Source organism: Tachypleus tridentatus, chromosome 12 (assembly GCF_004210375.1).
Source record: "Tachypleus tridentatus isolate NWPU-2018 chromosome 12, ASM421037v1, whole genome shotgun sequence".
Classification (NCBI taxonomy): domain Eukaryota; kingdom Metazoa; phylum Arthropoda; class Merostomata; order Xiphosura; family Limulidae; genus Tachypleus; species Tachypleus tridentatus.
In genome coordinates, this window is record NC_134836.1 from 1,663,771 (window position 1) to 1,681,929 (window position 18,159).

The 18,159-nt window shown below is 33.0% G+C and overlaps 3 protein-coding genes across 3 annotated transcripts in view; 1 reads left to right on the forward strand and 2 right to left on the reverse strand.

Moving 5' to 3' along the window:
• The window catches only part of PIG-Q (phosphatidylinositol glycan anchor biosynthesis class Q), a 42,159-nt gene extending 28,909 nt beyond the window's left edge, over nt 1-13,250 (reverse strand). The window contains exons 1-3 of the mRNA XM_076473827.1: nt 11,701-13,250; nt 6,192-6,314; nt 3,212-3,332 (exon numbers count right to left, since the gene is read on the reverse strand). Coding sequence (XP_076329942.1) covers nt 3,212-3,332; nt 6,192-6,314; nt 11,701-12,512 — 1,056 coding nt within the window. The 5' untranslated portion in view covers nt 12,513-13,250. The remainder of the gene's footprint in view (nt 1-3,211; nt 3,333-6,191; nt 6,315-11,700) is intronic.
• A 400-nt stretch (nt 13,251-13,650) lies between these two features.
• On the reverse strand, nt 13,651-14,829 carry LOC143234912 (SCAN domain-containing protein 3-like). Its single transcript, XM_076472607.1, has one exon. It carries the CDS (start codon nt 14,827-14,829, stop codon nt 13,651-13,653), a length of 1,179 nt encoding a protein of 392 aa, XP_076328722.1.
• Nucleotides 14,830-16,296: 1,467 nt separating this feature from the next.
• Nucleotides 16,297-18,159, forward strand: LOC143234913 (zinc finger BED domain-containing protein 5-like). The gene is made up of 3 exons (XM_076472608.1): nt 16,297-16,475; nt 16,644-17,370; nt 17,641-18,159. Exons 2-3 carry the CDS (start codon nt 16,657-16,659, stop codon nt 17,974-17,976), a joined length of 1,050 nt encoding a protein of 349 aa, XP_076328723.1. The 5' UTR covers nt 16,297-16,475; nt 16,644-16,656; the 3' UTR covers nt 17,977-18,159.

The following is an 18,159-nucleotide window of genomic DNA, read 5'->3' on the forward strand; positions in this document are numbered from 1 at the left end:
ATACCAGATTTTTCAAATACTGTACACAGCTACTTGCAAGTAGACTTCACATTTAATTGGTTGATATCTTCAATCATATTGTAATTCTCTGAACCAGAACCAAAATCAGGTCACCATTGATTACAGATAAAGTTAATAAATCAGCAGCCTTCTTACACGTATCTTTTCATATAGATACTACATTAAAGTTCCAACTTTGACCATTAGTTATAGATAAAGTTGGTAAATCTGCAGCCTTCTTGCATGTAACTGTACACATACTTTTAATATGGATACTACAAAGTTTTAACTTAACCTTTCTGATGACTGTGTGCAAGATAATATACACATCTCCCATAGCATTCACACTGCTATAGGAGCATCAGTTGTGATCAAAATCTAATTCTCCATCTCTCTCTAATGAGACTTCCATAACCCCTCTCATGACTGCAGTAGCATCATTTATAGACTGCATAAACAGCTATCATGTCTGTGAACTCTTCAACATATTTCTCTTCTTGGAAAAGCATTGTTATATTAACGTTTTTACATTATTATTATATAATCACATGTACATCACACTTCTCATTACTATATTCTTAGTACCTGAAACATTCAAAATACCCAAAAACACACCTGACCAGGCAACACTTGCCACAGAGTGGTATCCTATTAGTGGCAGTAAAAGAGAGACTATGAAAAGAAAACAAATTAAATCTTATGAAAAGACATACCCAAGTCAAAAGTAAATGAACGTGTGTAAACCTGCCAAGAAAAGGAGACAATATTCATCTGAGAAAGATAATGAGGGACAAAGGATTAGAGAGTAGTCCACATTCTAGCCTGAACAATTTCTTCCAATAGACAATTGAAGATTATCAGCCAAAGGGATGGTAATATGACAAATCTGATAAGAAGAAATGATGATGAGCCAGCAAACCTTCATGGATAAGTCTAAATACACCAGCCTAAGGAATTTACCAATCCAACCAGCCATTGTGACAGTGGTTAGATCATGGGAAACATAAGGGTTCCAGGAAATAAAAGGTTGGGAATGTGAGCTTTGAAGAAGGTAGTACATGCTACATAACACCTTAAAGAATGAACCTGACAAAGAAGCAGATGAGAATGGGAATGGGAGTACAGGTGGGAAATGGAATGTATAAAGAATGGGTATGAAAGCCAAGTAGCCTACCCAGGCAAAAGAGGTATTAGGGAGGAAGGGCCAATCTGGATATACAGGGTGTTCGAAAAGTCACTGTGCACTTGTATATTTATTAACAGACAAAATTGCACAGTGACTTTCCGAACACCCTGTAGAACTACAAAAAGGAATGGTAGAGGGTTGTGGTACCAATAATAGTATAAATGTTTGATTGACAACTTCCATGAGTTGAAGGAAAAGAAAACATGCAATATACTGCATACCTGATTAAGCAGCTACAAAAACTTTTGGAAGGAAAGATGTCTTAGAGGTGTAGAAAGTGACAGACCAAAGAAAAAGTTGCAAGAAAAATTATTGGTTGGTTCGTTTGATTTTATGGCACAAAGCAACTACGCTATCTGCCCCAAGCATCTGGTAAAAAGTTAAAGTAAAATTATTAAAATAAAAAGAAATTAAGGGCAAACAAAAAGTTTAATTTTTGAATTAAAAACAAAAATAGCATTAAATCCAAATTAACATTAAATTAAATCCAACATCAGTGATAAACCTTGGGACAAAACATGTTTAAAATGGTGCTGTTGTTGAGAGTCATAATGATGACAAGACAGTAAAATGTGGATTATTGTGACCAAGTGTCACACAGACAACACATTGTTGCATCAGTCCCAAATAAAAAAAATGACAAGTTAAAAAACTATGACCAATGTGTAGTATAGTTAGGACAACTTCCTCTTTCTGATCCTTACAGAAGCAAGACATCCGATAGAGAGTTTTATTTGGAAAAGCTTGTTTTCATGTTGCTCACTCCAAGTCAATTGCCAACTGTCATGGAGCCAAGCCTTAAATACAGGACCATAGTCCATGTATGGAACAGGCACAGCAGTGACAGTGCCAGAGCAGATAGATTTACTGTGGTGTCAGCAAGCCTGTTCCTGCATATACCAATGTACCCTGAAAACTGAATAGTAATACATGTTAAAATGAAATAAACCAGCTGGTTTTGAATATTGGCAAGAACAGGGTGAGAACTAACATGAAGTGCTTTCAGGGCCAGTAGAGAAATAAGCGAGTCAGTATAAATAGTGCTAGTTGAGTACTGCTTAGCTTCTACGTGATCCAGGGCATACAGTTCAGCAGTGAACACAGAAACAGCAGAGAGAATTCTGTGCACAACCACCAAAACACAACAAACCGTGGCAGGCCCACAAAGTCACCTGATTTTGAACCACCCATACAAATAGGGATGGAAGGATAGTTTAAAAGATGTTCAGCAAATAACAGACAGTACTTCCATTTGGGAGTATCTGCTTTTCTCGGATGATTTAAAGAAAGGTCACATTTGGGGATTGTAAGAAGCCATGGTGAGATGGGCTGACCAGTGGATACAGCAATGTTATCCAAGGACATGTTATCCATGGCAAACATGTGGGTGAATGTTTAGATCCCAGAGGAGGTAAGTCGAAAGAACAGAACCTTCCCTGGGAGGTCTCCTCACCATGTACAGGAATCCACATTAAGGGGCCAGAAAAATGAATCCAATTTTCTCCTCCTTGATAGTAATGATTCTCAAAAACATTGTCAGGTTGAATATGAGAAGAAAAACCATTCAAACGCAGGAATCCAGCTCCTGCAAAGTATGCCCTGTAAATTTTTAGCAAAAAACAACAACAACAAAAATTGAATGCAAAAACAGTAAAAGAAAACTGTTGGAAAAAGGTACCGAAATGTCAAAGTATAATCATAAATGGCAATCACATGGAGAAAAAAAATAAATCCATGCTATGCTGGTCAAAGAAGTGAGGATTGAGGGGAAAAAACAGAGGTGCAATACCATTATTGGAGGGTAGTTCCATGTTGTATACATTTTCAAAAGTGGCATAAAATGTATGGGTTATACAAACTGGTATGCTGAGCATTAAACTTTAAAAAAAGTGAGATGGTTTTGTGTCAGAAGAGGTAAGACTGTATTGAAACTTAAAAAGGTAAGAATAATGTTTTAGGAGTCTGTTTCATGTTTTTCTACCCTAAGTCACATTTTGTAAAAAATATTAAGAATAAAGTACTTACTGTGATGACTTCTAAAGCATCATCTAACAGTGTATCCACCTTAACTGTTTTCAAAAGGAAACCAATAAGCATGAAACCAAGAAAAAGGTCTAACATGATGGAAGATATAATGTTTCCTGATCTAAAACAAAAATATAAACATTTTATGAAATATTAGCTCAGTGTATTACACACTCTAGTTATTTATGACATTTACCTTTCTATTCATCAAAATGATTTATTGAATGTCAAAACTCACAAGATTCAGTTTCCATTGGTGGGTTGGTTTTCTCACAAGGAAGTAATGATTTGATTATAAAACTATAACAGCTGAAGCTCAAACAGCTTTTATACATACACAAGTGTGAAAAACAAGTTCAGCCTTCAAATGTTTTTGATAAACTTGAAATAGTTGAAGGTAATTTTTTTTAACCTATGTTAATTCATAGAAAAAGAAATAAAACAGATGTCATATGTAAATAAAGTCCATCTCTGAGCTAGAATATTATAAGATTTGACAAACTGACAAGTGGATCACCACTAGCTTGTGCCTCCCTTCATTGGTTAAGCCAGAATGGTAACTATTATCACTCAAAATTAAACCTAAACAGTAAATGTACATATTAATTTCCTTCAACTGATACGTACATTTAGACTTTACTGAGATTAAAGACAACTGTTAATATGTGTACACCTGTTACAAGCCAAGAAGAATGATTACAATGGTTCATATTAGTATTAGGAGTATTAAATTTTTAAGCACTACAATCTTTATCTAGTCCTTCAGGATTTGGGAGAATGTATAGTAACAGTATTCTTCCCATATTATATTTATTTTATCACTGTTGATGATATATTTTGCTCAATCCAGAGCTTTCAGGTAAACTAGAATAAGAAACACAGCAATGGTCAAAACACTATTTATATTTAGCATTCTGCACAATAACAATTATTATACACTCTTCTAACCATAATTTTTTTAAATCACCAAAACAGGATGTACAGCCAAACCTTCAAACTCCCCTTGTGTAGATGAATGTTACTGTCTGTATTTGAGGACAATTAATTGTTAACAATACTTAATTACTACACAAAGTTAGCTTGTACTTAAATTTACTACAACTACACGTCTTATTAAACTGTTACTTGCTCTGACCACTTTAGAAGCTGGCTTGCCAATAACAGAGAAGTTTTACTATCACCTCCACTGTTTTCCTTGAATTTTGTAATTTTATGAAGAGTACCTACTTATCACAAATGAATTGAATATAATAATAAATTGTTATCTAATATATGTGACTTAATAAATAATTATTTTAACATATTTCCAGTCATATTTTGATATTTTAATCCCTTATGTAAATGCCAAACTATATATCTGATGTTTGATTTCTTTAAAAAGTGTAGTTACCCTGGGCAAAGACATTTTATTGCTATACAAAAGTCCTTTGTTTTTAAGCTGATCCTCTGAAAAGTTTATGTATAGTCATTATATTTGTATTTGTTTTTTATTTTTAAAAGAACATTGTAAATACATTGAGTTTCTTAATATTCAACAGTCAAATCACAAATGTATTCGAGTAACAAGTAGAATCCTTGCAACTATTCTATTTGTGAACCAATGAGATTATCTTATAGTGATATCCATTGGGAAAAAATGATTTGGTTCACTTAGTTTTACATGTTTTTCACAATTGCTAACAATATGCTCATTGTTTTTGTAGCTGAGAGAAAAAGAAATAATTGATCTTAATTATTTAAATTCATGGATGATTTTTGTAGAAGTGGAGATATTGTAGGCCTCAAAATCAGTTATCTTAAACATATCTATTTTTGTAAAACTTTTGCATAATTTTTCTAAACAATAAAAAAACATCAAAGCTCATTTAAAATCATATCACTATATAAATTGTTAACATTGTTATTTTCATATGTTTAAAATCCTAAGATTTATTTCTGTCATGAGACAGGATATCCCATTCAACCTCTCTTGTTCAGCTAAAAACTTAATCTCAGAATAATTGTACTTCTAAATCATCAATATTAAGCCTACAACATTTCTAAACACTACATTCTATATATATTCTCTTAGGAATTTTCAAGAATTAGAAGATTGTGTAATAATTTTTTTTAATCCATGCTATATCAATAAGTAATGTTGAAAATCCTTGAAGAACTAAATAAATCATTTAGGGTTTAAAATTGTAATAAACCTAACACACATCATACCCCCTATTTTTGTCATTTAGAAATTTATGGTTATATAGTTATAGTGCAGCTACTTATAGTATTTAATGTTAAGGGTTTTGTGGATTTTATGTGTACAGCTATAAACTATATTTGATATAAAACTGCTTTCCGATTTAATCTTATAGCACCCAAGTCTTTCAAATTTTTGGGGAAAGTAGAGGCATACCCCCCAAACACCCACAGCATAAGCATGCTTTGTATGCTCATTGTGCATTAAACAATAAGTGTTAGCTTTTAATCAAACATTCTGCATACCAGCCCAAGTAAATGGCAGTTTAAGTGTCAAAGATTAAGGGATAAAGCAGTTACATCTGTTCTTAATCATAATTTACATACATAAGGCTAATAAAGACAAGAAGAAATTTAAATTGATATTAGAGACTATCCTAAAAATGTTTGGGTCCCACTTCCATAGATTCCTCTCCCACTTGGACACTTTACTATTCTCACTCTGTGTTTTTAAAAGTTTATTGCAAATACCCAATGTATAAACTGCAATATACTGTAATTATAGTTGTGTATCCATATTACTATAATCATAGTTACATTACTGTATGCTCTATGCCTTAATTAACTGGTTTCATTTGTTATTTAATATTTATGAAACAAATTATTTTGAACTTTGTTATATTTAATCAGTTATATCTAGATCTATACTGTATACAGTATTATACTGTTTTTCTTTTAGTTGTTAAGATCAATATAATACTTTGTAATTTATGTAAAAATAAAAAGAACCTATTAATCTAACCTGAGAGAAACTGAACCATCCTTGTGAAGAGAATCTTGAAGATATAACAGCTGATTTCTACGAACATAAAACTGATGTCCAGTGGCTGTTTTTTTTAAAGTTTCTTTGATACCTTCAAGAGCCCTGAGAAGTAAAACAATTTTAGAAACATAAACTAAATTGGAAAAATTATTCATATACTTGTTATCTCTGCATTAGCTTTCTGTAAACATTTTCCGTAGTCACTCTTCTTGGGTCCAAGAGAACCCCGTAATAAAAATGTAATTTAAAAGTATTAAAATAATAATAATAAACTATTGTTTTGAAAACAAAAAACACTAATGGTCAAATTTAATTTATTAATCACCAAATGAACATTGAATATTGTAACTTGTTTCTTTTTTACCAATTTTTAACAGAAACTAGCCAAATACTGAAGCTACGGAGAAAACATACACGCTTCTATTTATTGTTTAGCAAATTTATGTAGAGGTCTGTGAAGACTCCAAAAGCCTAATGCAGGGTTAAATATTTTCTAATTAGGATTGAACTATTGCTGTACATTATGTATTTTAACAACTGAGAATAATGTCATGTTTAAAACATGATTTCTAGAAGTGTCATATTTGGAATAAGCAACTGATATAAATGTACTTGCAGATATGGAACAAAAAGAAAAATGTTTTAAACTGAGAAAACTGCTGTCAAAAGTATACCATATTTGAAACTAATACATTACAGATCAGTAGAAGCATCACTTATTAATCACAAATACATATATGATTAATACTAAATGCAGGGTGAAATTTCTGCCAACACTCGCTAGTACAAAGTCCTGAAACTTATTTATTAGGACAGTATTAATACCAGGACTTATTTGACCTGCTCTATTATTTTGTTTACACAGTTTTTTTCCTTTTCAAAAACAGATCCACTTTACATAGCTGAGTTTTTCTACTTTTTTTTTTAAGAATTTCAATCCTGACCAAATATGGATAAAAACTATTAACAGCAGTATCCTAAAACTAATGAGTAAATAGGAACTAGCAACTGATAAATAGCATGCACATACACATCCTTTTGATATCTCATTTGATCTTATCTTGTTTATATGATGGATTAGTTTTTTTTTTAATTATTTGAAAACTTTAAAGCAACTAAAATGTTTGCCATTTGGCTCAAAAATATTTTAAAGATATTATGTATAGTTATGGCTATCTATATACTGTAATTAATTTTGATTATGTTTATTCATATACTGTGATAATGGATAGATTCATCTTGATATTGTAATTGTAGCTATATTTATTTATATACTGTAATCACAGTTGTGTGTATGCTATAATTATATTTATTCATATATATATTGTAGTCATCTGGAAAATACTTCGCTGACTCTCTATAGCAGTGGTTCCCAAACATTTTACTCCGGGCTTCACTTTCGGAATGAAAATTTGCTTGCACCATACCAAATTTTTTTAAATCGATAAAAAATACCTTCAAAAATGAAAAATCAACTCCTAACAGTGCTTCACTCATAACAGAACACAACTACATTATAATATGATCATAAGACATCAGGAAAGTATAAAACAATGCAACTACATAAAAACATGATTCACTCACAAAATATACAAATTCAGTGTGACCTTGTTTTTGTGCAGTAATCTCATTTATATTAGGTCTAATCTGAGACAAAAACTCTCATCTCCTCATCAACACAAATAAGCCTCTCACTTTTCTGGTCTTTGATATTTGTCAGAGCTGAAAATCCATGTTCACAACATGTCATGGAGAACTGTAGAAGAATGGATAATGCTCTTCAAGAGCTGTGTGGATATTTTTTCTGATTGTATATCCAAAAAGAGTCCAGTTGCATACTGCCACATTTCATTTTAAAGATGCAATCACTCATAATGCATGCAATTTCCTCCTCCTCATGTAATGTCAGATCTGAACGGTTGGAATTCGCAAAGGGATATCTTACCTAGTCAAATATTTCTGTTGACAATGACAGGAAGAACAGATCAATCTTTTCTACCAGCATTGCAAGATGTTCCTTTATGAGGCCATACAATTCATTGCTCGTTTTAAAACTTTTTACTAGTGGGAACATTGAAGTAATGTTGCATCACTGTTCCAAGCTTTGTTTTGAATGTAGTTAGTTCATCTGTAGTCGAAGGGATATTGTCATCTCAGTCTTGCATACTGGTGTTGAGCATATTCAACCAGGAAAATATACTGGCTAAATATGCCAGCTTTACACACCAGTCATTCTCATCCAGATGATGGTACAATGGGTTCTCTTCTTGTTCTAACAATGCTCTTAACTTGTCTTTCAGTTCCAACACGCTATTTAAAACTTTTCCACAAGACAGCCAGTGAACCTCGGCGTGTAAAATTAGGCACTGTTGTTCTGATTCCATGTCTTTGCAGAGTTGAGTAAATAATTGCATCTTTAGTGGATTTGTGTTAATGAAGTTCATGATGTGCAGAGCCTGATCAAGAACCAACTTCAAATCAGCTACAAGGGTCTTGCTGACTAATGCCTGTCTCTATAAAAAAAACAGCAAGTTGATACTACACCTGGATTTTTTTCTGTTTCATGACTGACACCAAGCCTCTCGCATTCCATATCATATATAGGGCTCCATTCATACAAATTCCAACACAATAATCCCATGAAATCTCAAATTTTTCCAAATGCTCAGATAAGATTTGAAAAATATCTTGTCCTCTGGTATGTTTTACAAGTTCTTTGCAAAATAAAAACTGTCTGATTATTTCATCATTGGAAATGAATCTGACATAAGCAAGTAACTGTGCTTTTCCACCAATGTTGCTCGATTCATCAACTTCAATGGGAAATTTAGAATTCTACATGCTTTCTGAAACATGCTTCTCAATATTAGCTGGCATATCAACTATTCTTCTGCAAAATGAATTATCAGACAAACGAATTTTCATAATTTCTTGTTCAACATCATCACCAAACAAAGTTTTACAATCAAGCAGCTGGAATGCAGAATCAATTTTTCAGCTATTGTATGTGGTTTCATCTGTTGAGCAGTCAATTCAGCCACTTAGTAAGATACTATATGCATCTTATCTGAGACTGAGATTCATTTTTCAAAACATGCTCATTGGAATTTCTGCTGTTCCAAAAGTTTTTCAAAATATTTAATATCCTTGTTTGCCAGATTTCCATGTTGGCATTGGAAAGCTTCTCACCACAGTTGAAACAAAGAGCCTGAGGTGTGTTTTTATCTCAAGTCCACGTGAAACTGAGACTCAGATAACTATCCATATAATGTTGACAAACTTTCTTTTTCAGAGGTTCGCTTGGGCCTGCTACTGGTGCCGGATTCAACGAGCCCTCTTCAGCTCTTTATTTAAGCTGCTGGCACAGTTCTGAAGATGACAATTCTGAATCACAATGTGGACTTGGATTGTCCTCATCCTCACTTTGGAAAAATATCTATCCATGATCTGCAAATAAAAGATTCATATTCATTTTTGGCACATGAAGTTTCTGCAAATGTCTAAATCTTTGATTGTCTTTGAATCTTCCTGCCATACCCTCCATCTTCTCACACCACACTGTTTGGGAACAGATGCCCTACAGAGTAGTCGGGAATTATTAAGGTTAATTTTTGTGGTAGATTTGTAGATGAACATGCATGGATAGGTTTTAAGGACCAATTGGTCCATTGTTTTCTACATTATATTTTGGAGTTGCAGAGGTTGAAAAAGAAAAAATTTAGGTTAGGTGGGTAAATTATGGAATGCAGAATTATATAAAGAAATCTATAATTATTGCTGTAAAATATTCTTTGAATAAGAATTTATTTTATCAATGATACATTATGTTAGGTCAAATTTCCATGTTTTTTAAAACCCCTTTCACATGAAAAGTACTAAATTAGCTTTAACTAATCCTAAATGGCACAAGTATTTGTTTTGTTAAGAACATTGTTACTTTCATTAATATAAGCCAGCAGTTAGTCAGAGTCTTCCACTATAATATCTATAACTTCTATGGCTATCCTGATAAAATAAATTAATAAAACATGAGAATGAGATTTATCTCATGATGCAAGTGATAAGTTCCAATTTAAACCAAATGCTACAACAGGAAATGTTCCCTTTTAAGTAACAATTGGAGGATAAAGAAAGCATGATGATAGTGCAAAATACATGCAACCACTGAAAATGATATCTAGGTAATACATGAAAGAGGAAGGAAACATAAAACAAGTAGTAAGATTTAATTTAAAACACATTTTACCAAAGACATTCCTATCCTTAAATAATGACTTAAGTCACAGAATAATAAAATTTTTTCAATGAACAGGAAAAGAACACAATCAATAAATGGGAGGGTAACCGACATCAATAATGACAGAACATAACCTGAGCCAAAGAAAAAAAAAGTCCTAGAAGTTGAAAAATCATGGAAAAGAAAAAGCTGTCTCAAAACCTCACTGTCTGAGAAACTAATCACAAAAGGTCTACTCAAACCAGCATGCATTTAAACTAAACATGAGAGAGACAAACACATCAAAAATCAACTCAAAGTAGGAATCTTAAAGACACCAAGTTATAAACTAAAACCAACTCTACATGTTGGAAGAAGCAGTAAAGAAATGGAAATAACTAAAATCACCAATTAAAATATAACAATGAGAAACTGGTGTACATGGAATAAAAATACATAAAACATAGAAACATAACAGACTGTTATACTCCACCTCGTATACATAACAAAACAATAATCTAGAAAATATTTAATACTCTGACTTTAAAGCTTAAGACAACAAAGTTCAATAAAAAAGCAAAAACACAGTCAACATGATGTCACTGCAATATTAGATATGAAATGTTGTGATTAGTAAAAAACAAGCCCAGAAGAATAAGGAACACTTATGGTATCTATAAACTTCAAAATAAACTGAAAGACATACACCAAAGTAACATAATCATTCTCACATGTGGCACAAGAAAACCTATTCCCCAATCTTGTAACACAACAATTCAACATAACCCAACCTCACTTAATTAAAACTATAACTTTTATCATTTGCATGCACAGGTTTTCAACAATATTTTAATGTGGTTTAAGTTTCCTACACAATGACTTTATTACAATAACAAAAACAACTCAAAACATGTAAACATTCAAACTTATATTGTTATATAAATTACATATTATTATTACAATGGTCTAAAATGATAAAAACCCATACATTCGATCTCTAATTCATATATAATAACAGTAACTTCACATAACTAATAGATATATTATAATCTTCAAACTTAAAACTCATGATGTAGATTTTGATAAGCATTGTTATATTAATTTCACTTAATTTTAATTATCATTAAGATATACTTTTGGAAAAGTCACACTGTCATGACTGGCTGGCTTGTTACTTCTTTTGAATGGGTGGAGATATTAGTTAAATAAGCCAAGTGACGTTACATTACTTTCAAACAAAACACTGTAATAAATGCTCGCTCAGATACTTACTTATTATACAGTATTGTATGATAAAACTGGTGACAACTGCTAATCCATGAAACTAAACTTAATGAAACTTTTGCTACAGATGAGTTAATACACACAAATAAAAAGTCTGTGACTGTTCTGCACTTGGATCTCAGCAAAGTCCTTCTACTACTAGTAGCAGTAGTACTGAATTTTGTTATGGGCATTTTTCTGCTCTTCTTATCAATGACATTACTGTTTTCCACCAGCAAAAAAGCAACAAAACCTCTGTAGCCTTCATAATCTCTATCATTCATAATTTTTTTCTTAATCAACTCTGAAAGTTCAAGTTTTTGCAAATCATAAATTATAAGTACAGTATTTACTACTGATTCACAAACTGGATGACTTCGATACCACACTTTGTAAATAATAGGATTTTCACTTCTTTCTCTGGTAACTATGGACACAATGGGCAAGTACAGTTTTTTTAAAGCATCTGGCAGGCCTCCATTTAACTTTTCTCGTGAAAAGTTAATGACACCGACAAGTTCATAATTTTCATAAGAGACTCCTTCACCATACTTTTCACTTTTTCTAATGTTAAATTTCAGCTTTCTAAGAATTTCATAATTAATACCCAAAGAAGTCACAATGTTAATTTTTAAAACGGTACTAGCATTATCACAATATGAATAGTTTCCAAATGCAAGTCTGGGTTCTTGTTCTGTGACAAGAGCGTTTGAAGAAATGAAAACATCAATATGCTTAACAATAGAAAACCTAAAAACATCTTTTAATTCTGATTGAACCATTTTTCCAAAAGTTAAGAAATAATACTTATGGAGTGACATCAAAATATATCTCGTGTAAAATCACAAATATTATTACAAATGGCATAAAAAAAAACACCAACACCGAAATCATTACTTAACAGACCTATTTCTTACACAACGCTAAAAGAGTATAACGTGTACGTTGTAAGAATACATAATGAAAAGGTAAACTCTCATCCATCTATATATTTTACTAGGTAGTGCATGTGCAGAGGCGTGTGACGTAAGAGAGACAGACTTAAATTACATGGCATAAATAAAATAGTTTAGGTATTGTTAATGCTATTTTGTTCGCTATGATAGAAAAGTATAATTGCTTATTCATTTCGTGTAGCTAATTTTGTTTGTGCACATCTTTTAATTCATAAATACTATTGGTTCTGGCTTTCAATATCAACTCCCAGCCACGGTATTTGGATTTACAGATCCCCAACCGAGCACTTCCGCTTGTTTGTAGAGTAGTTTGTTTTCTTCTCGCAACTGGATCTGATCGGCTTTGCTTCGCCGTCTTCATATCTCTTTCGGATATGACTGTTCGTTCTCCTTTTGTCAATCGCTATCGCGCACATCAATTACAATATTGTAAACATACTATCCCATTATTGTGTTTAAATCAACTTTTCTGCTGGAGATGATGGAGGATTCAATAACCTTTGAACACGTTGTGTGGCAGTGGTTTGAATCATACGACTATGATCAAACCAGTGGTTCTCAACCTTTTTTTACCCATGGACCCCTTTTCCCTTCTTTTTTCTTGGTGGACCCCTTCATAACTATTGATCATAAGAAGACAATATTCTATTTTTCACTAATATAAATTTTGAGGTTTTAATAATCAAAGAAATAGTATATAATTAAGCTTTATTTTTTAAATGAAAATTAATTTAATGCAAATAAAGTATTCTACAACAATTATAATAATAATGATAATTAGTAATAATAATAATAATCAAAATTATTGTGATAATAATTCTTTACCAATATCTTGTATTACAATATTATAATGTTTCTTCCACGGTCAAGCCCATGGAGATTAGAGCTCTTCAGGCAATTGAATTCACTGCAGCATTTATTTATGCACACTGGTTAAAATTTTTGATAAACCAGTTAAAGTTAAGTGTGTGATAAGAAAAAAAAAAGATATAGGCATATTTAATCAATGGGATCCCTGTGGTTGATGCTGCTCGGCGAGTTTCTTTATATCTGGTTCCATCGATGTTAATGATAGTCGAAGATCACCTCTTTTCACAATGTCAAGTCTATTGCGAGCTTTTGATAACAGTTGAGAAACACGACTAAATCCCGATTCAACAAGATAAGATGTTGGAAAAGCAATAACGTAGAGCTGTGCTTTATCCCAGAGCAAAGAGTACTTTGTAGCAACATCAGTTGTCTTCCATACATTGTACTTTCCATCTTTGAATTTTGCACGCATTATTTCATCACTTTGTAATTCGATGAGAGGCTCTTGCAAAGATATGTCTATATCGGCAACATTAACTTCGAAAGGAATTGAAACCCAAGTCGGTATAACCATCATGAGTAGGTCACTAAACCGAGTTTGCATATCTTCATGCATATTTTCCATATATTCACCATATAATGCAAGATCTTCATCTTGCAAATCGCTGATAACAGAGGCCAAACAAGGAAACTGTTCAAATGCACGACGCCTGATATTATTCTTATACAACTGTAGTTTCCTCAGAAAAGCATCAATAGCACTTTTACTAGATATCAGATCAGAATCTTTTCCTTGGAACTGTTTATTAAGTGAATTCAATTTTTCAAATATATCTGATAAGAAAAACACATCACATTTATTTGCAAGCAGCTGTTCTCCAAGTTGTGTGTTAGCAAGAAAGGAAACAATAGAATCCCAAAGTGCAATGAAACGCTGAAGACAATTCGCCTTTGATAGCCATTTCACCTCTGTATGTAATACAAGCCGCTCAAACTCTTCTCCATTTTGCTTACATAATTCATGAAAAAGGCGGTCTCGGAGAGAATTTGATTTAATATGGTTAACTACTTGTATTACGACAGTAAGGACATCATGCAAACGTGCACTCATTTTCTTTGCAACTACGTGTTGACGGTGTATCACGCAGTGAATACAAAATACTTCCGGGACAGCTTTTTTTAAATGTGCAATAAAACATTTGTATCTGCCTGTCATAGATGGTGCACCATCAGTAGCACAAGCGATTATATTTTTGAGTGGAACATTATTTTCCTGGAAATAAGTAACAACTTCATTAAAAATTGTTTCACCTTTTGTGTCTGTCACAAGACTTCTAGCAAAAAAACATTTCCTCTTTGGGTCCTTCATCATTGTTAAATCTAACATATGCTAATAAAATGGCCTCATTATCTCTTAAAGTGGATTCATCATGTTGAAGTGCAAACTGTTTCACTTGCAAATGGGCTATCAATTGTTTTTCTACATCCTCTGCCATTTCATCAATGCGTCGTGACACAGAAGAGTTGCTTAAAGGGATGGAATTAGTAAGTTCACTTGCATTTTGTTTCATAACTGACGAAATTATAACAGACACTGCTGGTAGAATTACTGTTTCACCAACATTATGGGGTTTTCCTGCTTTTGCTATTATTTTGCTAATTTCATATGATGCCAGTAAACCATCACTCATTTTACACACTTTGTTATTAAACAACTGAGACACTGTTTTTCTAGCTTGGAAATCATTACGAAGTTTTTAAAGTATTCTACTGGTTTATCTTTCTCTCCTGTGTGCTTCTTTTCTAGATGGATTTTTAGTTTACAAGGTTTCATACTATATTTGAAAGTACATCCATACATATGAGGCACATTGGTTTCGTTTCATTATGTGGTGTTGGAATAACTCCGTAAGACAAATATTCAACGGAGTACTGTCGGCACTTCTTTTTACTTGGAGCAGCCATGGGATGTCTGCAAAAAAAATATATATATATACATACGTACATACATACATATATTTATATATAATTAATATATATACAGCTGGTAATACAACTATTGCATTTCATAATATCTAACTATATATATTGCTATTCATTTTTAGAAATTTTTCGACAAATAAAACACATATTTAGAAACAGAGTGCATGGTCAATGTTCGAGGTAAAACTGGTAAATAGAAATGTTATAGTTAAAATAACTTGAATGATTAAAAAAAACTATACAAGTCATTCATTATTATCATTAGGGTCGCCATTGACATTTTTAACTTCCTCAAAGCTGATAATTATATCAGATAACTGCCAAGATATGAATTGACATTTGAAATTTGTATCAAAACGGGAAAAATTTGCTATTTTTCTCTTCAGTGTTTTTATACTTTTATACTGGAAAATAATTTTTTCATTATTGAAATGCATAAATTTAAAAAAAAACACGAAAGAATGTCTGTACTAGGAACTTTTAATATCTCTTACCTTTTCACGATGGAGTTCAACGTTAAATTGAAGTGAAATGCTTGGGTCAAGTCGACATTTTAATAGATTTTCCCCTAGAAGGGTTTGACAGATCGAAGTATTTCTGGAATAAATTCCCTAAGGCAGTGGTTCCCAAACTGGGGGTAATTTAACAATTTATCGGGGGTAATGGAGGGGTGACAGAAAAAAAGTTAAAATTCTGAAAATCAAGAAAACATTAAGGTACCTGGTATTAGAATTAATGTTAACTTAGTCTTAGTATGTAAAGTTGTAAATTAAACCTATTTTAAGTATGTAATAAAGTTAAACCAAATAACAATAAACATCAAAAACAAATATATAGTAGTATAAAAGAAAAAAATATGTATCTAAGTGTGTGGTAACCTAAAAGTATTTTGACAAGTATGCTTCAGAACACAAGTCACTCAGTAACCCTGATGACTCATCGATGTGTCCAGTACACGTCACTCACTGCCTGAGGTTGCCTCTATTTCACACTGTCAGTTTCTATGTGAGCATCAGCCGAGGTAGACAAAACCTGGTATGTATGTGTACTGCCCTGTGCAGTATAGTTAGTATTTACCTACTATTACATCATTCCTATGCTGAATAAGCTCTTTTAATGCTATCTAGAATGCCATGAAAAAATAAATAATAAGTTCACATTGTTCACACTTTTTTATGCAGTTTTTTTTTTCTTTTTCTGCAGATTAAACAATAAAATGTCTAAAAAGCGCACCTACTCTGACGCCTTTCTTCGCTATGGCTTTGTGAATTTACCTTCTGGTGGAGAGGATCGGCCACAATGTGTAGTATGTCACAAAGTGTTGACAAATGAAAGCCTCATGCCATCAAAACTCTCAGCTCACCTCCAGAAGTGCCATCCAAATCTTCAAAATGAGGATCAGGCTTATTTTCAGCGCCGGGTTGTAGCACTGAAGAATATCCAGTTCGGTCCATCTGGAATTCAAGCCCAAAAGCTTCAAGCTGCGGTCGAAGCATCTTACTTTGTTGCATATAAAGTTGCCGAACAACAAAAAATGCCACACCATTGCAGAGAATCTGATTACGCCTTGTGCATACGAGATGGTAAGCAAGGTATGTGGGGAGGATCAAGCGAAGAAACTGAGTGTCATATCTCAAACAACACAATCCGCCGACGAGTCGATGACATGGCATCAGATATTCTGTCCCAAGTTACAATAGAGATCAAGGAAAGCTCATATAGCAAATTCTCCTTGCAATTTGATGAATCGTGTGACGTAGCCAGTTGTGCTGTTCTCCTTTGGTTCGTTCGTTACGTCCACCAGGACAAGATCAAAGAAGAGTTCCTATTATGCGAAGATCTGCTGACAACCACGAAGGGAGAAGATATCTTCAATATCATCAACAGTTTCTTTACCATGAATGGATTGGATTGGAACAGCGTTCAACAGGTAGGGAGAGATGTTTATATAAAGTCTAGATTAGTATAAATACAATGAATTACATGGAATATAGTCATATAGTTTTATTTATTGTACAAGTAGCTGTAGTGTAGCTAATATTTTATACATAATTCACAAAAAAGTATCGTGCCTGTCGTACTGAAATACTAAAGTACCAAAATAAATTAAATTAAATTAAAACCATATAATTATAACGCAAAAGATAAGTAAGAACGACTAACTGACGCAATCTATAATAGTTTTTCTTTTTTAATCTAGGTCTCCGTCGATGGAGCACCGTCGATGATGGGTCGTAATCGTGGAGTACGGGGCCTCATACAAGCTGTGAATCCAGAAATTTCTGTAGATCATTGCATCATTCATCGGTACTCTCTTGGATCAAAAAGCCTGCCTGGTAATCTGAAATTAGTGTTTGAAGATGTGTTGAAAATCGTCAATTTCATCAAGTCCAGGGATGTGAATTCGCGCATATTCAGGGAGCTGTGCAAGGAAATGGGAGAGCAGTATCAAGTTCTGCTCTACCACACCGGTTGTCACGAGGCAAGGTTGTACGTCGAGTCATTTAGCTGCAAACGGCTCTTCAGGAATTTCTGAAAAAAGAAGAATCTCCTTTTGCTACCAAGTTCACTGATAAGGAGTGGCTTGCTCGACTTTGTTACTTGGCTGACATGTTTGCGGAGCTGAACAGTGATAATCTGCAACTCCAGGGCCAAAACACGACTGTTATTGATGCCCATCAAACTGTGACTGCATTTCTGGGAAAACTGAGACTCTGGA